Source organism: Ascaphus truei, chromosome 5 (genome assembly GCF_040206685.1).
Source record: "Ascaphus truei isolate aAscTru1 chromosome 5, aAscTru1.hap1, whole genome shotgun sequence".
Classification (NCBI taxonomy): Eukaryota; Metazoa; Chordata; class Amphibia; order Anura; family Ascaphidae; genus Ascaphus; species Ascaphus truei.
In genome coordinates this window covers 29,052,971-29,075,754 of record NC_134487.1, presented here as the reverse complement: position 1 = coordinate 29,075,754, position 22,784 = coordinate 29,052,971, and the positions used below count along the sequence as shown (strand labels likewise).

Here is a 22,784-nt window from a genome sequence, read left to right as displayed (position 1 = left end):
CCTTATTTTATAGTATCCGTAGAAGCTACTGTACTAGTGCTACCTATAGCTGAAAGTGTCTTCTGGTTTAGGAAGGTGTCTTGTGGCATAGCACTGCTTAGTAAATCTGGGCCTATAATGCATGCTTAAAGAATAATTTTGTGAGATTCCATATCACTAACCAATGTAACTACCAGGAATAATTCAATCTAATAAAAAAAAAATCACGTTTTCATATTCCCTCAAAGAGTTAAGCAGATGAGGTGATGCTGTCTTTTTCATTGACCAGTGATTACACCTCAGCGCACATAAAAATAAGCTTTCACAAGACCTTATTGGGATGCAATGTCCCTAAGCTCTTTAAAACATTACCAAGTGTTTTATTCTGCAAGCTAAGGCTGACCTTAAGCACTTGGCAAAAGGATGATCCATCAGAATAGTTTTTCCCTGATGTCACAAAAAATATAAAATGGGAATCACACACAGGATTGGGAGTGTTTTCCTTTTAAAAAGATAAGTGTTATCAAAAAGGCCACTGGCAATGTTCAGAAAGGAAATAAAAAAAACATTCTGCTGTGATTTCTGCATATGATAATATTTCTATTGTATAACTATTAGCAGGATGACTTACCTCTTCCTGATGTTCTTCCCCTGTGCGCTGAATAAACCAACTGATGGATGCTTGTTGGGACTTAGGGATGCATTCCAGAAATGTAGAATTGAACTCAATACCAAATATCACTTTTTCTTCTGCAGTTTCATGAGTAATGCCTGAAAATTAATATTGCTGAATATTACCCTCAATGTTTTAAAGCAAAACGTAACCATATTAATAAAAAGCAACAAATAGGGCAGTACATGTAAATGTTAATTTTCAGGTGCACAGGTCCATTGCTAATTATTGAAGCCTTCAAAATCTAACTTTGTTGTTACAGTTTGTTCAATGTGCTAATATCTTTCTCAAATTGCAGCACTTAAAATGTGTATTATGTTATATACTTGTAAAAGTTGTTTACAAGTCTGTGTACCAAGTAGAAAATAATTTCACTGGGATATCTTCGGGAGGACTCAGATGTATGTATCTGCATTGGTTCCCTGCGTACAATTTTTTTCTTTTAGAGAAACACATAGGGAGGATTCAATATGATAACCTAAGTTTCAGTGTTGAGTGAACATGTTGCAAACTAGTTCGCCAAACCACAAGGGTTGAAATCCGCTAGGTTTTCACAGATCTACTCTTGAACAATGCTACTGAGAGTTAGATAGGTTGTAGATGTCCTGCGATGGTTCTGACTTGGTATGTATTGCAGACCTATGGACCTATGGACCTAATTCTGTATTATCCAATACCACCAAATGGGCAGTATCGCACAGAAAGCCCTATTGCCCTGTGATCAGAGGTACTGGAGCATACAGAATAAGGACCACAGTATGCTAGAACATTAGTTTATAGTTACTGCATGAGAACAGTACATTTTATATTTCCACTATGCATGCTAATTATTAATAGCATAAACTAACAGTTACGTAATGACTTGTTTTGTGGAAAGTATTTGTGTGTATTTGACTTTAACTAATGAATAATGTGCAAACTCTATGAATTTTGTACAAACTTTCTGCTTTTGCAATTTACAGTATGCCAATTTAGTGCTCATTAGTAACCCCAGACAATGTGTTCTTATATAAAAATCACAGTGCTGGATCTCTGCATTTGTGGCTATTGCAAATTAAATCTCATACAAATAAATAGTACATTGGTCAAATAAGTTGTTAAATAAGCATAAGAGATTGTGAAATAAATTCTTACTTTCCTCAACGTCCCAGCATTGTGTGAGAGGATCTCCATTTTTCACATCTTGTCTTCTTGCACGTCTATGGAAAACAAAATATTCACTAGTAAGAATCATTAAAGTGGCCAAGGTCCTATTTATCCTTCTGCCGTGAAAGATTCAATTACAGTTTCTGGAATAGTAGAGGGCCTACATTCATCATTAGGATAAATTAGGACACAATAATGGCATTCTTTCATCACCTCTAACAAAAACAAACCAATTGAGATAACTTATTGGAACCCAAGGATACGAAGATCTAGTATTTATCTACACCTGCAGAGATAAATTGTGTTCTTGTTTCTACATTTTCTAGACAGCTTATTAAATAAGTTAATTTAGTTTCAGTACAAGCACACCAACTTCTATTCTGTATTTGAAAAGTCTCTACTCAGGTTAATAGTAGCTTTCTTGCACAAATAAGAACAGTTCAAGAACGCCTGTATGACATCCTCCCAACATCCTCAATCTTTACCTACAACATCCTCAATCTTCACCAAAACACCTATTAACTGTCTCCAAGAATACAGAATCTCTGCTGCTAGCTTCGTGATGAGCAACCTTCAGAAACACACCAACCTCTTTCTCCCACTATCGGCCTTATGTTTCCATTCTCCTCTTTTTAGATTGTAAGCACATTGGAGCAGGGCTCTCCTTACCTACATATGTATTGTATTGTATTGTATGTCTTTATTTATATAGCGCCATTAAAGTAAATAGCGCTTCACAGTAGTACTACATGTGGTAATCGAATAAATAACAGATAATATAAATAACAGATCATGGGAATAAGTGCTTTAGACATAAACATAACATTAAGGAAGAGGAGTCCCTGCGCCGAGGAGCTTACAATCTAATTGGTAGGTAGGGAGAACGTACAGAGACAGTAGGAGGGAGTTCTGGTAAGTGCGTCTGCAGGGGGCCAAGCTTTATGTATCATGTGTTCAGAATGTTCACAGTGCTATTCGTATGCATATGGTATCAATATATGTTGTATTGTCATTTTTTCTTCACACCCTCAATGTGCTGTGCTGCAAAAACGTTGCCATACTATGAATACATTTTAATCATAATACTAATTTCGAATAGGTTTGGCCAAAGGTCCTATATTTAGTTGTTGCTTTTTGATTAATGAGTGTTTAATTTTTAAGTAGTGCAGGTTTAGCCAAAGGTCGTATATTAAGTTGATTTATGAGTGTTGAATTTTTAGGTGGTGCAGTTAAGTTCCAATTTTCGTATCCTACTCCATGAGCTCAATCCACAAAGCTCCATCAAATCAGGGCTCATCACGTGACATTAACGAAGACAGAAACAGAACTCTGTTCCCTGAGGTTAACGCGTATCCGCGTTTGTGGATCTGGGCCCATGGTTCTGAATTGTGTCTGTGTACACAAAACACCATCTTGCATTAACACAGATGTTCAGGTTATACATTTATCATTATACAAATATTTGCCGTAAAGGTCAGTAAGCTAACGGCTAAAAACGTAAGGATGTTTCATAGCACATTTACCTGGATTGTATAATACTTATTATTTTTATGTATTTCATTATATAGCACTCAAATATTAAATTAATATATATATATATATATATATATATATATATATAAATAAATATATATATATATTTTTAAACTGCTTCCTGAGCTATAGTCCTCCATACGGGAAACCAGTATCTCTACAACATCTGCCAATAGGAGGCCTCACCAGATAACGTCACAGCTTCTTATTGGCCCGCATGACGTGGGAGTTTTAAACGGCAGCCATTACATAATCACTGTTAGCCAAGCACAGTTAGCATGAGCCGTAGGTGAGAATCAGCCGTGAATGTTGATGCCCCGCCCTCCCCATGATCCATCTGCCAGCCAGGTATTGGCCACAGTCATTTCTATAGGGGAGTACCAGCCCAAACCGTACATTACATGGTGTATTGGGAGCTGCTCCCTTCGCAGAAGTGCAGATATTTGTTCCCTCCCACCCTCCATGATTTGCATTAGAACCGATAATGTATGTCCCGTATGGTGTGTTGCTTGGGGGGCTACAGGTTTTTCAGAATGTTTGTTTATCATATATGTAGCCAGGTTCCCCAGACTGACCCTCACCTCCGTTGTGGTGAGAGAGTTAGGGAAGGTTGTAGGGAGCGCTCCGGTGCACCGGGCGTCCAGGGCGTCGCCATTTCTGTATTCGCGCATGCGCAGTAGTTCCATAGGCGACGGCGATACCAGAAAGGTCGCGCATGCGCAGCGAGTGGTTGCGCGAGCGCGCAAAGCACTGACCAACCAGAGGAGGTTTAGAGCAGGGGACTAGAAGTCCCAAGAGCCTCAGCAGGAACAGATGGCATCCGGGAGCCAAAAGGGCGAAGAGACTGAGCAGGGAGAGGTTAGGAGGTTGCGCAGGGGAGCACGTTGGGCAGAGAAGACCAGGAAGGGGAAGAGGAAGGAGATCAGTGTGTAGAGAGGCAAGTAGCCTCTACACTAGGCCCGCATACCCCCAGGCCCAGATAGGCCCTGAGTCCCAATCAAGTCTAGTTAATAAAGGGACAGGCCCTAGAATAGGAACCTGTCATGTTAGTGTGTGTGGAGCTAGGAACACAGAGACTGTCACAGCTGCATCCCTGAGGTTTGGGACCAGACCTCTCCAGGATTACCATCAGTCACCGGGTGGGATCGGCCCGGAGGACATCACAGACAGCCCCACGTCGTCGGATCCTTTGTGAAGGCCGTTTGCGGGCAGGTAACATCCAATAAAGTGCACCAACTATAACATTGTTCATATTAGTGGCTGTGTAGTCACACACATACATTCACCTTGGGGGTTTATGGTGTGGGGTGTTGGACACGGTGTGGGAACACAGTGAAGGGTCGCGTCCTGCGAGACGCGTTAGTTATTGTGTCTCATTGAAGAGTAACATTGATAGGAATGATATATGCATGGTTATGGTTACCGCTAGTGAAGCTACTGTTTCTTTTATATGCTGTGTGAGTAGTACTGTATTATTGTCCTGTGAGGAACAACTCCCGCTCTGCTGGGAGCCATCGCAGGTGGAGGCGCTGCACATGGCAAGAGATTATCCATATATATACATTGCCCCAGGCTTAGGCCCTGCGAGCCAACAGGTTAGACAGCATTGGTGGTATACTGTATTCAGAAGGAAACAGGGCTACATATATGTGGGGTATTTCTTTGTATGTGCAATGTATAATACCTTCTTTATAAAAAAAACATCAACAAAGCAAAATTAATAAACAAGAAATAACAAATGAATTATGTTGCTTCAGGGTTTGTTTTTATTTTAATTTGTCATAGCTTGTGGATATTTTTGTGGGTGCCTGACTGGGCCTTAATGAGGAGAGGAATAATGGGGCATTCAAAGGTCTTGGCACAACCAGAATGTAGAGGTGCTATTTTATCAAATAATAGATGAAAACAATCAGATGTGTTGAATGATAAATCAGGTGTTTTTTTGCAGAAATATTGCACTAGATTTTTAGCGCTAAGCCTTTGCTAAATGACTCTCCAAATTTTAAATATAATCCGTGCCTTGAATCTACTTCAGTCATTTGAATAATACATATAACAAAATATAATGCCGCTCTCCACCTATGAAAGATACTGTAGAAGATAGGGTGCATACAGGATATGAACATACATATATATAGGGGGATGGGGTACAAAGAGAGTAACGCAGCAAGAACCTATTCGCACTCGCTTATCTCAAATAGATGATTAGGAATAATCAGATCCTTGGGTGGAGCCCATACACCATCTAATAATACATATAAAACATTTTATTAACATCTATGCAAAGACACTTAACAACTAATGGTTAAAAATGATCAGGGGGTAGGTGGGGACAGAGGATAGCGTATAAGGTGCCTCCTGTGTATATATATAGTAGTATCACACAGGTATTTCTCTAGCACCAAAGGGTCGGTCTGATTGATACAATGCTTTATCTATTCCCTAAGTAGGCTGTGTATGACAGCTTATTGCTCATATGGAAGCAATGGAGAAGGTATGCAACATTTACCACCCTTCATTCATATACTGCATAGAAAAACACTCGACCTGCTTCACAACGCATCAACCAGTGCACTGTAATACGTGTGTATGAATATATCACTAAGTGCACTCAGCGGCTGATACAAACGATCGATTCCAACGGGTATAAGCAGCCTGCTGCGTCAGCAAATGTATATAGTAAACAGCCCTATTTGGGTGAGGGTTCACAGTAGGCTCGATCGCACACAGTCACAGTTTAACAAAGTATCCCAACTGGTCAATATACAGTCTGCTGCAGCATACAAATAGAGTACAAACAGTGTACAGTTATGCCCCTTAGTGTAATATGGGACCGGGAAAACAGACCGACTTCAGCGGATATAGGCAGCTAGCTGCGTCATCCAGGATATGCTGTGTACACCCCAGTCTCAATGATAGCCTCTATTAGGCTCGATCGCCCACTTGCGATCCTGCTGGGGAGAAGGCATACAACCTGGTCTTTCCGTCTCTCAGCTACCACTCCGACCCCGCGCCACCTGATGACGTCATAGTTGTGACATCTAAAAACGAAACTGACGTACGTTTCGCGCCGCCTGGCGCTTTCTCAAGGTAATGCAGGCACTGCTTGTGCGTCATTTACCCGGTGTTTTATCTATGTTGGCTGGGGGTGCGTCTTTCTTAACAGCCAATCATTATCGGCGGGGAAGCATGACGCGGGCATATAGAGACCCGCCCATTATTAGTTTGGCAAACGTGATGCTCTTGATGCCCTGTTACAAAGATATTTCTTAAATGTGGTCCAGTTAATGTATCATAGCAATGAACCTCATAGGTGTAAGTACACCCATGTTATAATGTTAACAGAAATGGTATGCCATGGATACAGCTGTATGATTGTGTGCAACATGCACAGGTGATACAATAGGTAGGGGCTATGATGTGATGAATCAACACTGCGGATGGAGGACCCCACTACATATGTATCTATACATATACCCATGTACATACACACATACATATATACACATATATATATATATACATATACATGTAAATGCCCATGTGTGGCGTAGGAGTGTATGGTCCTTAAATCGGCCGCCTCTAATAGTCAAAACGACCAAAGGGAGTTTTAGAAACTCCGACTGTATACCTGGAACCCCCAAATCAGAAGCGAACATGTGCACCGTTATGTGCGTGTGTAGGACTGTAAGGTCTTAATTTCGCCGCCTCTAACAGTCAATACGGCTGTAATGAGTTTAGTACTCAGACTGTATTTCCCAGAACCCCAAGATGTGAAGGTACTTTAGTATACTGATGCATACCCATGAACATGTATACCTGGGGAAATAGAGATGTGTTAAACTATAAAAACGGAGTATAGATGTACCCCTCATTAAGCCCGTTTGGCTGAAGGGTCTGGAGGGTGAATATGTATTGACATTCGCGTTGTAGTAGACGCTTATCCCAATTACCTTTCCGTGGGCCCCATGGAAGGTGTTCAATCCCACAAAACGTTAAATATTTTGGGTCCCCATTATGGAGTTCATTGATGTGGCGTGCTACCGGGGTATCAACAGTATTTCTTATCGCCCCCAGATGTTCAAGGACCCTCACCTTCAGGGCCCTGTGAGTTTTCCCTACGTACCGCATGCCACATCTACAGGTGATAAGATATATAACTCCCACTGTAAGGCAATTGATAAAGCTTTTGATATTATGATCTGTTGTGTCTATCTTGCCGGGGATGCTCTTCGTAGCCCCCATGTAGGGACAAGCTCGGCAGCGACCACAAGGTCATGCTTCCCCGCCGATAATGATTGGCTGTTAAGAAATACGCACCCCCAGCCAACATAGATAAAACACCGGGTAAATGATGCACAAGCAGTGCCTGCATTACTTTGAGAAAGCGCCAGGCGGCGCGAAACGTACGTCGGTTTCGTTTTTAGATGTCACAACTATGACGTCATCAGGTGGCGCGGGGTCGGAGTGGTAGCTGAGAGACGGAAAGTCCAGTTTGTATGCCTTCTCCCCAGCAGGATCGCAAGTGGGCGATCGAGCCTAATAGAGGCTATCATTGAGACTGGGGTGTACACAGCATATCCTGGATGACGCAGCTAGCTGCCTATATCCGCTGAAGTCGGTCTGTTTTCCCGGTCCCATATTACACTAAGGGGCATAACTGTACACTGTTTGTACTCTATTTGTATGCTGCAGCAGACTGTATATTGACCAGTTGGGATACTTTGTTAAACTGTGACTGTGTGCGATCGAGCCTACTGTGAACCCTCACCCAAATAGGGCTGTTTACTATATACATTTGCTGACGCAGCAGGCTGCTTATACCCGTTGGAATCGATCGTTTGTATCAGCCGCTGAGTGCACTTAGTGATATATTCATACACACGTATTACAGTGCACTGGTTGATGCGTTGTGAAGCAGGTCGAGTGTTTTTCTATGCAGTATATGAATGAAGGGTGGTAAATGTTGCATACCTTCTCCATTGCTTCCATATGAGCAATAAGCTGTCATACACAGCCTACTTAGGGAATAGATAAAGCATTGTATCAATCAGACCGACCCTTTGGTGCTAGAGAAATACCTGTCTGATACTACTATATATATACACAGGAGGCACCTTATACGCTATCCTCTGTCCCCACCTACCCCCTGATCATTTTTAACCATTAGTTGTTAAGTGTCTTTGCATAGATGTTAATAAAATGTTTTATATGTATTATTAGATGGTGTATGGGCTCCACCCAAGGATCTAATTATTCCTAATCATCTATTTGAGATAAGCGAGTGCAAATAGGTTCTTGCTGGGTTACTCTCTTTGTACCCCATCCCCCTCTATATTTGAATAAGCTACTCTGAGTCTGATACGATTACTGCAAATATGCTCAAGCAGAACTTGTGGCTGTGTATTTGCTAGTTTTAACATATGTTCATCAATAATTATTTATACAAAAATATTATTCAGACTGATGAAAGATGAAAGTAGTGGCTCTAATTTTCCATATTTAATTCATGACTGATTGATTTGCTCAAAACCATTCATGTTCTACCCTACATGTACACTGGTTGTCCTATTCCCAGCTGGCCAATGTAATCTGAACTATTCACCAGCTCCATAAAAGGAACTCCCAATGATCACTGTTTATTTCATTTTTTTTTGTAATTTTCTACTAAATATTTCATTATCACAACCTCCAATATGCCCTTAAAGTCCCTTTACAATGATAAAAAAAAATGAGAATCGGTAGTATTAAATTGACAACACAATTACACTCCTTTGCTTAAGTATTTTGCTCTGAGAATGAAGGCTCGTTAAGTGTCACCTTTTTGATGTGGGTACATATCGAGAACAAGAGCTTCCATCCCAGGCACAGTATGGATCTCTTGCAAGGCAGCAGTCAGTGCAAGCTTTCCCATAAGTGTCACACCTGTGTAGAGACAGCTGTACCACGCCATCTCTTGATGTAATGTATAATTGTTGCTGCAACAGAAAAGGCAGTTATTGCATGGAAAATAGCAGAACATTTTCCTTTTTGTTGGTTAAGAATACAGTGTCATGCATTTTGTATTATTTTGAACTGTACATTTACATTTATTAACTTGTCTCCTACTATAAACATGATATATTGCAATTATATTGTGTCAATTCATAAATTTCGATATGAAGTGAAATATCCCAACATAAGATTGGGATTAAATTATTGTATACAAATCTTAAAGACCTTGCAGATCTCTTCTGCAAAAAGACCCCTGTGAGGTTTTGTAAGTTCTATAGACTATGGGGCCTATGCAGAGAGCAGCGCTATTTCGAAATTCGCCATTTTTTGGAGAAAATCGCGCAGAAAGCAGCAGAAAATGGCGAGTTCCGAAAAACGCGCCAATTTTTCTTTTCTATTTGTAAAACTCGCCTCGCGGCTGGCGAGAACCTCAATCTCGCCAGTTTTAAAAATATCCTAATGCAGAGAGGCGCGAACGGCATCTAGCGGCTGTTCGCGCCAATAAAATGGCGCGATTGTCTCCGTTTTGCCTCGCAAAAAAAAACTGCCGCTCGCGGCCATTGCAAAGGGAAAAAAAAAGGCGCGAATTTGTTTTAACACATTTCTGAAGCGCGCATCTCGCCAATTTAAACTCGCCACACGCATCCATGTTAAACATAGCAGAATTCGCACTTTTCTGCATATGGAGAATAAAACTCTCCAAAAAAGCTACTTTTTAATAAATTCGCCAATTTTAAAATTCGCTGCTCTCTGTATAGGCCCCTATAATTTAATATGTGAAAAACTGTTGTTTGTCCACTAAAAACCATCACAAAATATGTTGCATGAGATGGACTATATAGAATAAAGGGCCTCATGCAGAGAGCAGCGGTAATGTGAATAGCGGCATTTATTGGAGAGAAATGCCTGTAGAACGGCAGGTACTGGCGAGTTTAAAAAAAAAGCGCCATTTTTTTTTTTTTTTTGTGTTTCTCGCCGAGCTACCGGCGGGAACCTAAATTTCCCCTGTTCTAAAAATATCCCTATTCAGAAAGGCGCGATCGCCATCTAGTGGCTGATCGCGCCAATAACATGGAGAGAAAATCTCAATTTACCTCCGCCAAAAAAAGTTGGCAGGAGGCTGGCCAGAGGGAGAAGAAAAGAAAAAAAAACGCGATTTTTTTCCCAACAGATTCAACAGCGCTCATAGCGCTGGTTGAAACTCTCCATATGCAGAAAGGCAGTTTTATGCCCTTTCTGCATATGGAGAACAAAACTCTCCAATAAAGCTAAAATTTTTGGAACTCTCCAATTTAATCTAGCGCTGCTCTCTGCATGAGGCCCAAAATGTTAATAAACATATTCCCTGTCTATTATCTCGATCAATTGTTTGCTGTCAGGTATGTGGATTGGTTATTTAGTCAAATACAGTTAGCTTTGTTTGCATATCACTCATCATTTAGTACAAAAATGTCAGCAAACCAAAGTAATTATATAAGACATGAAATAAAAAAATAAAAGTATCAAAGATGTGCAATTATGATAACTATGCATTATACAGATATTTTATTCAGATGTATATGTTTGCTATTGTATATTCACTCACCTGTTTAAGGGATATCTCTATGTTTGTAATAGCAGACGGTTCCTGAAACGGGGGGGGGGGGGAGACCACATTAAAAATCACTTATATGATATATGTATGTTCTAATTAATATTGAGTAATAGAATAAATAGATATTAAATATTTATACTATATGATATTGTTTAACAATGTTTTAATATATTTGGGGAGTGACTGATATATATATAGCAAATTGAAATATTACTGTATGCCTATTTGCATGTCTTAGACAAGTAAGCAACCCCGCCTTTCACCATTATCAAACCATTATCAAACCATTATCAAAACCATTTAACATGGTCCCCTGTAAGTTTGCATAGCTGGTATAACCAACCCCATACTAATGAGACCCATCAAGGTCAAAACAGTCTGTCTGTGGGTGGGTTTACTGGCTATGCATCAAAGCTGGCTGTGCTCAAAGCTGTGACCATGCAGCAAGCTTAAGCCTATAGGGAACCATGTTAAAATGGTTTTGAAGCAAAAGGTGGCACTATGTGCTCATTTGCATGTCATTTCCCAGAATCCCATGCTGCAGTGGACGTGCTGTGTGCTGGGTGATAATGGTGAAAGGCGGGGTTGCAGACCTGTCTAAGACATGCAAATGAGCATACAGTAATATTTCCATTTGCTATATGCTTTGCAGTGGAGGGTTTTTGTCACTTTTATTTACCCACCATAACTTAACTAAGTTTATATATATACATATTCATATTCACAGGGAGTAAATAGTGAGTTTGTTCTCTGCTAATGATGCCTCTTAGCAAGTCCAGCTGATATATGTACATGTAAGGCAGCACTTTGGGCATTAGTGCTTTGGCAATCAGGGAGAAGCTGCAAATGTCGTGGGAGTCCAGAAATAGATCCTGTCTCAGGCCTTAAACATGGCACACACATGAGCATGCTCTGTTTTGTGCTGTATATACAGTACTGATTACTGTATGTTGCCTTTCAGTTACAAATAGCCATGGAATGTAATTATAAGGTCAATTTTCTACTTTGCCAGTCGAAAAAGCCGAAAGAATGAGGGTGGACTGGCACCTCCATCCTGAAATTTAAGAGGCGCTGCAATACCCCATGTATCTTCCTCAGGCATCCCATGTCCACAGAGAGAAGTGCATACACACTACTTGTTTAAGTCAGTTAGGGAACAGTTACAGTACATTCTTTAGTTGTATGTATAAACTAGGCAGAAGAAGCTGAAACATTAGTGATGCTGAACAAAAGGGGATAATAAAACAATCCACTTTCACAAGGTCAGTGAAAATGTTAGTTCTCCTCAGATAAGTGAAGAGAAACAAAGAGGCAATCCAAGTGCTTTTTAAAAACACATTTATTTAAAAAAAAAAATCACACCGGATTGAAGCAGGGAGTCTCCGGAGCTCAACCCCATCCATTTCAGCTCTGGGGAGCCCCAGTAGGCTGATAGCAAGCCGTGACGTCATCAGGTTCTGCTTCCTAAGGGCCGTGTGACATGGGAGCTTTAAACTTTAAAACCCAGCAGGCACGGAGCTGGCTACCCGCACCCTTTTGAGAGTTCTACTCTCTACCTCCGGTCAAGAGAGAAAACTCTTGAAAGCCTGTCTTACAATATCAATTGTTAGTCCAAATAAAAAAAGTATTGCCTAATACTGAAGTACTCAGTTACTCTGCACCATTGCAACTGGACTAACGTGGCTATTTATATTTAATCTATAGAAAAATCAGACTCAAGAATAGTAATACTTCAAATAAACAAGTAGAAAACCACCAGTGTTTTCTCTGTACCTTAAATATCTGCAGTTCCTCCAGTAAAACCTCTTCCATTTGCCAGATATCCTTTGTAACGCTAATAACTTTAAGCATTGTTCCAATATCTAAAAACACAAGAATGCAATGTAAACATTCCAAATATACAAGAAGGGAAACACACATATACACGAAGTGAAACACACACACAGTGTACCAATTACCATATTAATAGTATTTTCTTTAAAGTGGTAAAATGTAGTCAGTTTATTTGACTATAGATACTACAAGGATGTTTTGCATTCTATTAAACACCTTTTTTTTTTTAAATTTTTAATGCATTAGTAGTGGTATGGTTTATTTAAAATTAAATAAAAATGTTCCACGAAAGTGCTAAAAATATATTTATAACATCATCTACAATACTTAACATACTGCACAGTACCCTGAACTGTATGTGAAAAACATTTTTGCCAATGTTCGCTAACCAGGCAAAACATGTTTTTCTGTGTGTGAATATTTTTACATAAATTAGCAAGCTTCACCAAAAAATCCCCCAACATTAAAAGTCACCGTGCAAGCTCACCTGGCCCCTAATATACTGCCAATAACTACCAATTTTGCAAAACTCAGTGACATTACACAAAATAGGCCAAATTATGTCGAAAATGTAACAAATTGTAAAATGTAGCACATTTTACAGCAACATGAACTTCTGCAAAAAAAAACATTGCCAAAAAGGCAACATTTAAATAAAATGTGTGAAATATTGTACACAAGTATTTGTGAAGACATCAACACAACTCTACCCTTGACAGCAGGCACGAGTGCGGGCGCTTTGCCAGTGGTGGCCCTAATATACAGTGTAGTGACCAATACCTTAACAGTATGAGGGCCAAGAGCAGTCATCGCACTGCACCTGCCATCCAGACAGACGCAGGGCTGTAAGTGCCATGCATGGCGGCTGAGCAGCTTAGGCTTCAGCTGGTCTTGGTCAGTAGGCTAGCTCGCCTGTGTGGCTAAAGCAGGGGTGACCAACAGTTTCTGGTTTTAAAGATATCCCTGATTCAGCACAGGTGGCTCAATGAGTGGCTCAGTCTGGAGTTGGACAGTAACGACATTTTGGAAGAAAAAGGATCCATTTATAATTAAGACTGTAGCTCCCTCTGCTGGTTAAAGATAATAAAACCCTAAAATATGACTGCAGATACAGTATTTCTCTTTTACAAAATGGTGCTTTTTTTTTCCAGAAACAAAATTAATTATTGTCATATACAAGAAAACTAGAAAAAAAATAGACTGTATTTTACAGAAATTTAGAAATATATATTTTTTTTTCACGAGTAAATATCCACAAAGGTGTGCTAAACTTAAGGATGCCTCAGCTCCTATTCATATGAATGGGAGTAACGATGTGCTAAAGCTCACCCCCCTTTTGTCACTCTGGGATTTAGAAGTGGAGCAATTATTACACACAGAAAAAAAACAAATCATTTGGTAGAGAGTTCTGTTTTTATACACTTGGAACCTTGGAAGTGTGAGGCCTGTGTTAGTTTCCTGGGACCTTGAACAAGTCCCATTATCCCCTTTGCCCTAAAGTACTACAAATTATCTTCATTCATTCTTTCATTCATTCATTCAGAGATTCGTTATGTCTGTATTATACTATGTGTATTCCATTATTACACAGTACTATCATATAGAATGAAGCAGAATTATAATTATTCTTTAAAAGTACTTTACAATGAGTTGCACATGTGAATGTAATATACCTGTCCCAAGGAACATGACATCATACTGGCCATCTTCTGCTACAACATGGTCTACTGCAATCTGGGTCAGTTCATAGTCCACATTTATTCTGGTGAAGACAGGTCTTCCATGAAGAGGATATACTGCCTTGTACATTAGAGGATGATTTTTTACAAAACTAATGACGTCATCTGGAAAATCTTTTGTAGATTTGAACACGGGGTCGTAAGTCTTGCTTGGACACTGGAAGAAGCAACACACATTAAAATAGGAAAATAGGACATGTGAAATGCAGTTCACAATAATACATTTTTCTTCAACTAGCATTTATGCTGCTGTTGTCAGGGAGAGCGAACATGGTTGCTAAGAGCAAAATACAAATATTGACAAAACTTCTCTAAATATATCATTTAGTAACATGCAGGCCTATAGCTCTATTTATTATAGAACAACTGCAGATCTCGAATAATACAAAGATGAGAGCAGATGTCATAAGAATATGTCAGACGGCCAACTTCCAGTGCTGTCAAGTGCATTTTCCCAGCATTGCCTGGGAACATCCAGAACTTGCGCACAACAGTATATTCTTGTATTTACAATGTCATACTGTATATACACACAATGTTACAGTTAATCATAGTCAATGCATAAATGACATGTTTTAGAAATGGATTGCAGCAATGCAAGATATGTGGGTGTGCATTTTATGTAATTAATTTGACAAGTTTATCAAACACAAGTTAAGGAAACAAATATCTTACTACTATTTTTCCAAAGGGACTTTGAGCCACTCACACTAGAACAGTTCTCCATTTCTATTACTGATACAGTTGCATTTCTAAGGCTGTTGCTCCCCCTAGTGACTATAAAGCATATTTTCCATCACTCTGATTCACATTAAAAAAAAAACAATACCAAGCTAGATTAATGTTTTAAGTGTTGCTATTATAAGGAAGTCTCACAATAAGCAATTGGTGTAACTGATGCTGCTACAATACAGTAAGACTTATTTTATCATGACTTGCCCCTCACACACAGCTTTTATAGACCTTGTTACAAGGACACATCAAACATTATCAGGGTTGTAATTTGTAGTGTTCCAATGATCCACAATTACATATTACACTATTATAATTGTATTTCTATATATAACGATCACATTCTTCTTCTTTGCAAACATCTATATTACAATTTGAAGATGTGGAGTTAGACTAAGCAACTGGTCCATATCACCGGAGTTGGGTTTATCATAAAATTACATAATATATCCCAGTCCTGTTCCTGAATCTTCTGAAAAAGGATATTCAAACATTTTGCCTTAATTTTAAGCCTGTATTTGTCAAACGCATACAGTATTTTTGGGAGACTTTTTGTGATTTAATGATGAAGAGACAAGAGGGTTAGAAGTGCGGGGATAGTATGTGTACATTAAAAGTAGCACATCATTTATTTAGATTGGTTTCCAATCTGCACCACCATTTATAATGAATAGCAGGACCACATTGAGTTAGATGGTGTTTGATATTTTAGCTCCTATGTGATATGATGACCCTTCTGTCTAACTCATTGGATTTGAGGATGCAAAAATGGCTCATGATTGTCTCACAATTATTTTTGCATGAAAATTGCTTTCATTGTATATAAGTGTAGCCTGTCTAATTATTAGTGCACTAATGGGTCAACTCCTTAGAACTAGTCTACGGCCGTATAGTGGGAGCAGCTTAGGCTCTGGTATAAGGTCTTGTTGGGTGTGGTTAGGAATAAACCGGAAGACAAGCTAGGTTACCTAGGATGCAAGGCATAGTCGGTCTGCTGGGTCATAGGAGTCCCACTAGCAGTCACTGCCAGAACAGTTAGGTAAGCTCTGCCAGAAGAGGACCTGAAGGGACAGGTACCCTGGTCCACCGACCCCAAAAATCAGTCTTGTCTCATCCCTGGGGAGCCCATCCCAACACAAGCCTGCACCAGTGACAGTGGGAACCTGGGAAGTCTGCTGTCAATTGGAGTTGCTCTTTGCTGTTAATGGTAAATTAAAAATGTGTTTGTTTTGATATAAAGCCCCATGCCGCCTTATTGACTGAAATCTCCTCGCACAGCCCAGCCTGAACTCCAAATCGGTAGCAGTGGCAATGGTGACTGGCGCTCATCCTTAGGCTATATAAGATAAGCTATGCTGATGCCTCTTACTCTATATATTTGTAAAAGAAGAAGGGAAAACATTTAATGTGACACTTTGTATTGGAGCAACAAACAGCTTCCAAGCTTCCAAACCTCAAATGATACTCATTAGTCTGTTCTCATACCTGAACAAGAATCCCGTGAGGTTTCTAGAATGAGAACTATTTCTTGGTTCAATAAAATATATTAAACTATAATATATTATACTACCTATTTTTTAAAGGTAAAAGTATATTATACTACCTGTTTTTAAAGGTAAAAGTATATTATATTACCTAATTTTTCTTCTCCTTTTTATTATTCATGTTGCAGGGACAACAACTGTGAGTGTCACTGCATTGAGGAATACGTAGGCATATTTCAACCCCCGTATCCTGACTTATGTGCGTACTTCTCTAAGGCAGGGTTTAGGAACATCCCAGCTTCAGCGTAGGTGGCTCAATCAGTAGCTCAGGCTTCGGCTGAGGACTGGAGTTCAGCACCACTGCTTTATGGCATATTTTGCTTTTCATATGAAAGGATTGCTCAATGCAATGACTAATCTCTTTTTGTGCCTTGTGTATACAGGCAGTCCTCGTTTTACAACGCTTCGTTTTACAACGCTTCGTTTTACAACGAATGGCTTATCCAATGCTATGCAATACATACCTATGTTCATTTTTACAACGCCAAAACGGCTTATCCAACGCTCTTACGACGCTTTGCAACGCTGTTTATGTGTATGTGTATATATATATATATATATATATATATATATATATCAAAGAGAAAGCCCAATTACTGGGTGAAACGCGTTAGAGGTGCAGGGGTATGCTTCCCCTCCCCTTTTTATCCATGCCGAAATAAAGGAATCGTTATACAGCACAGTCCAGCTTCAATTCAATTCTTTCTGCATCGTGGTGCCCGCTGATCTGCTTCTCCCCACCGGAACAAGCGTTTTCCCCATAGGAACACTGTTTAAATGAAAGGTTCCGTTCCTGAAGGCATTTTTAACACTAAAATACACCAAATATTTTACGCAGTCAATAAGATATGCAGCACACACATAAATTATATAGTATATATACTGTATTATATATATAACTAGCTGATATACCCGGTGTTGCCCGGGCGTGGAAGGGCAGGGGGCATGGTAGGGGGAGGGAGGGAAGGGGAAAAATTGCAGGGGGAGGGAGGGCAGGGGGCAAAGGGCAGGGGGAGGGAGGGCAGGGGGCAAAGGGCGGGAGGAGGGAGGGCAGGGGGCAAAGGGTGGGGGGAAAAGGGCAGGGAGGGCAGGGGGCAAAGGGCAGGGGGAGGGAGGGCAGGGGCAAAAGGCAGGGGGAGGGAGGGCAGGGGGCAAAGGGCAGGGGGCAAAGAGCAGGGGGCAAAGGGCAGGGTGAGTCAGGGACGCGTTAAATAACCCATTCCCCTGCGTTTACTCATTTTGCATACGGTCGCGCTCCTCTTCCTACGTGTACCGGCCGCCCTCCTCTTCCACCTCGGGCTCCTCAGCGGAGAGGCTGAGACGGTCCGGTGAGGAGGTGCTGTGCCTTTCGCGGGGAGAGGCGGAGACAGCCGGAGGAGCGCCCTCGGGGACGGGGAGCGGCCTATGTGAGGGGAGAGCCGCACAGTGCGTGCTCTGTGTGTGTGGGGGGGGGAGGCAAAGAGAGCCGTGGGGATGTGAGAGCGCCGGTGTGTGAGTGTGTGAGTGTGTGAGTGTGTGTGTGTGTGTGTGTGTGTGTGTGTGTGTGTGTGTGTGTGTGTGTGTGTGTGTGTGTGTGTGTGTGTGTGTGTGTGTGTGTGTGTGTGTGTGTGTGTGTGACCTTTGGCCCGTCACTCAGCCTCAGGCCAATGTTGTGCGGGGGCGGGCGGGCCAAGGGAGCCATCTCATTGGCCTGAGGCGGAGTGACAGGCCAAAAGTCCAATGTGATTGCCGCTAGGGACACAGGGAGACACATACAGACATAAACACATAGGACGCTTTCAGAAATATATAGTAAAATATAACATAATAAATAATATATTGTATAGTATAATATAATATTATATAGTATAATATAATATTATATATATATATATATATATATATATATATATATATACGCTCTTACGACGCTTTGCAACGTTGTTTATGTGTATGTGTGTATATATATATATATACACACACATACACATAAACAACGTTGCAAAGCGTCGTAAGAGCGTATATATATATATATAATATTATATTATACTATACAATATATTATTTATTATGTTATATTATATATATAATACAGTATATATACTATATAATTTATGTGTGTGCTGCATATCTTATTGCCTGCGTAAAATATTTGGTGTATTTTAGTGTTAAAAATGCCTTCAGGAACGGAACCTTTCATTTAAATAGTGTTCCTATGGGAAAACGTGTTTCGCTTTACAACGTTTCGCTATCCAACGCCATTTCGAGTAACGCATTGTGTCGGATAACCGAGGACTGCCTGTATTAAATATTTAATATGCATTTAACCCCCTTTCACAGCTCTGTGCTGTTCTTTTTATGTGAAGAGTATTATATTGCAGATCTTGCTTTCATTTATGTACTTTCTTTCCGAGCCAAATTAGACAGATTAGCCCTGCAACATACAGTAATGATTAAAATATGTTTAAATACAAAAGAAATAAAGGAATAAACAGTATTAAAAACAAAATATGAGATATCCAGAAAAAAACACTAAAAATCTCGCTTCCGCCTAAGTGGTGCAGTGGAGGAGTAAATATATTATAACTATGTATAAAAAAGGGCCCCTCCTAAACTGCCCTCAATACCAATATACCTTTTAATTCACAGTTACAAAAAGAATAGAATAGAAAAATATACATAGTACAGTCAGTCCCTATTAGGCCTTGCCCCCGCTCCCTACTGCAGCGCCCACTGTGGCGGACGCTGCACGGATGAGAGCCCTCCCCTCAATGGCGCCGGGCCCGCTGCGAGGGGGGGCCGCAGCGCCGTGGCAAGAGTTGCTCCTGCTCTCAATAGAATTGAGAGCAGGACTCGCGACGGAGCGATAAGCCACGCCCCCGGCGGTTCAGCCAATGAGGGCGAACCTGCCGGGTGACGTCATGGCCGCGCCCCCGTCACTCCCCTGCCATGCCCCCCGTCTCTCTTCCTGCAGTGAGCTGCAGACCGGGGAATCGGCTGCACGCGCCGCCAATCTCGCGGGCGCGCGTTGCAGCGGAGTTACCGGGGCCTTAGAGAATAGGGCTGATGTGCCTATGGGGGGGGGGGCAAATCTCTTGTCCTGAATGTGGCTAATAAAGGATATATCACTCTAGAGATGCTTTATGTGTAAATATGGACCCAACTCCACGCTATCCAATACCCCCTAACAGCCACACCCCAAACCTTCATTGGACCAGCTGTGCGGCAGGACCATGCTCCATTCTCAGGCATGTTCTGCCCCACAATGAGCAGCCACTTCAGCTTCTTGTTTAAACTTTGCCCCTTATTCCCTCTAGATTGTAAGCTCTCAGGAGCAGGGCCTTCATTCCCTTCTATGTTTGCGCTTGTTTGTCCTTATTTCTATGTCATTCTGCTTATGTAATTGATGTCAATCTGTTCTACCGTTGTACTGTGTTGCGGAATAAGTTGGCACTTTACAAATAATGAATAATAATAATAAATAATGCTGTATAGTTTCAAGTGTCAATACAATGTGTAACTTTAGTCTTTACTAAACAATGTGTGTTCGATTGCTAGTCTATTTGTGTAGAAAACAGCGTTTCTGTTAAAGTTGCAGTCCAACCGGTGATTTTGTTTTGCTATTCTTTTATTTTAACATAGAATTGAAGCAGGGGGACTCCGAAGCTAATCTTGGGGACCTCCTGCTTCTGGAGACACTAACCTATGTAGGGGGTGCCGGTAGCCACAGCGCTCGGCTAGCAGGGTTCATGTGATGGCTGCTTTTCAAAGCTCCCATGCCCTGCCTGCCAATAAGAAGCTATGCCATCACTCGGCCCAAGCTTTCTATTGGCAAGCATGATATGGGAGCTCTAAAAAGCAGGGAGATACAGCATCCCCTTCAGAGGTAATTATCTCTGCAAACAGGGGGTCTCCGAGGCTGAAATTAATGGGGTTCAACTCCGGAGACCCCCTACTGCAATCCTATGTTAAAAATCAAAATTGCAAAAAAATTGCTCGCTTGGACTGTTCCTAAAAGTCCTGCTGCTGTAGTCACTACTGATGTTGTTGTACTGGAGTAAAGCAAGCAGCCGCAGGCTTTCTAAATGATTTACAGTAGCAACAGAGTGTCTACAGGACTGGGGGGGAAATGTTGTCTCTTTGGTCTGGTAATAGGTATGTCACTCTACATAGATCTTGTAACAACTGTACTGTGTGATTCAAAGTAACAGACAAGGTTATTCATCCAGGATAAACTGTTATCATTTTTATACAGTATATAATGATAGCTAATTCACTTATTTCATCTATAATTAATGTGGTTATAATGATATCCTTATAACAATACATTAAATCTTACTAAGTTTGCTTCAATACAGAAAAAAACATCAGATTCTCTTCACATTACCTCAGTACAAAGCGCTTCCTTCTTTCCAAAACAGGAGTGTGACTACTATATACATAATGTAAGAAGTATACAAATGATAAATGATTTCTAAAAGAGCAGAGACACTAATGTACATCACATCTCAGATCTCCATGAAGGACTGTATACTCTATGAACAAAATGCTTTATTTTAACTTAACATTGGTTCCAGCTGGTACAGTTAAACTTGCCAAACTATAGAATAGCATCATTCTTGTTTATTAATTGTATAGACCCTTAATTATTTACAGCATAAATCCTGCCAACTCATTGTTTTTCTTTTAAATTGATTTATGTTTTATTAAATCATTCTAATGGGGAGTTCTCCAGAGCTTGATCACACTATTTGTGGCTCAAGCAACCCCCTGGTACTTGAGATACCGACTGATTTAGTTGCCGGTGTTTCGCCTCCCACTGGAGAAATAAAAATAGCTGCCAGGTCTAGCTGGCCAATAGGAAGCCGCAACGTCATCAGAGGGATGTAATGCAGCTTCCTATTGGATGGCAGTGAGAACCATCTTTAACAACCTTGGATGGAAACTAGGTATCTCGGCAACTGGGGGATCCCGTAGCTACACATAGCATGGTTTAGCTCCAGAGGAGAGGACATGCAGTTTGAATTTTGGAGAAAAAATAAAAATATAGGTAAACGATACAATTAGTTTACTGTGCTACGATACAAAATATTAAGTTGTCTGCGGAAATGTTATTCTGTGCTTTTCAGACCTGTCATTCCCATCTTATGTTGCCTTGCTTAAATTTGCAGTGATGTTTCCTTTCCCTACACATTACATTTATACAATGCAGAAAGGGAGGTGTACGTACTGTAAGTGGCGAGAGTTGCCAGGACAAGTCGCGTGTAAGTGAGTCACTGAGGTTTCCATGACCCCACAGGCAAAAAGCGGAAAATGCTTCTCCGTGCTGCTGCTCAACACAGAAAGAGTTTTGATCATTATGTCTACAATTATTTTAGTTAGAGATGCTCACTGGCCCTCGTATTTTGGTTTGGCAGCAACCCCCGCATAAGCCTACGTTAGTTTAACTCATATAATGTTCGTATCTTGCCCCTTAGCATGTCTGGCATCTGAGGTTTCATGGTAACCTACACTACACTGGGCTCTGGAGAGAGCTCTATTGCATGGGTGGCCAACACCAGTCCTCAAGGGCCACCAACAGGTCAGGTTTTAAGAATATGCCTGCTTCAGCACTGGTGGCTCAATCAGTCTCTGCTTCAGCCCTGGTGGCCCAATCAGTCCCTGCTTCAGCACAGGTGGCTCAATCAGTGGTTCAGTCAACGATTGGGCTGAAGCAGGGATATCCTTAAAATCTGACCTGTTGGTGGCCCTCGAGGATTGGAGTAGCCCACCCCTGCTCTACTGTAATCTGCTGGACACATATACTGCATGTCTCCTGAATAGAGCATAAGATTTGAAAAATAAAAACAGTGTTGGAAACAGCAAGAAAAGAGCTCTTAAAGTAAGTAAAATATTCAAAATGCAAAAATAGCAATCAGCATGAATTTTAGTTTTGGTTTTGAATTATGGGTAATACAGTATGTGTTTTTGATCACAAAATATCAAGTAACCCGGAACTACTTTGCTTCTTACTTAATCACTTGTGTCATTTAAAAATC

The 22,784-nt window shown here is 40.7% G+C and overlaps 1 protein-coding gene across 1 annotated transcript in view; it reads right to left on the bottom strand.

Annotated features, from left to right (window-relative positions):
- The window catches only part of SEMA3D (semaphorin 3D), a 197,546-nt gene that overhangs the window by 16,598 nt on the left and 158,164 nt on the right, over nt 1-22,784 (bottom strand). The window contains exons 12-17 of the mRNA XM_075599553.1: nt 14,426-14,648; nt 12,693-12,781; nt 10,911-10,952; nt 9,152-9,309; nt 1,787-1,851; nt 611-750 (exon numbers count right to left, since the gene is read on the bottom strand). Coding sequence (XP_075455668.1) covers nt 611-750; nt 1,787-1,851; nt 9,152-9,309; nt 10,911-10,952; nt 12,693-12,781; nt 14,426-14,648 — 717 coding nt within the window. The remainder of the gene's footprint in view (nt 1-610; nt 751-1,786; nt 1,852-9,151; nt 9,310-10,910; nt 10,953-12,692; nt 12,782-14,425; nt 14,649-22,784) is intronic.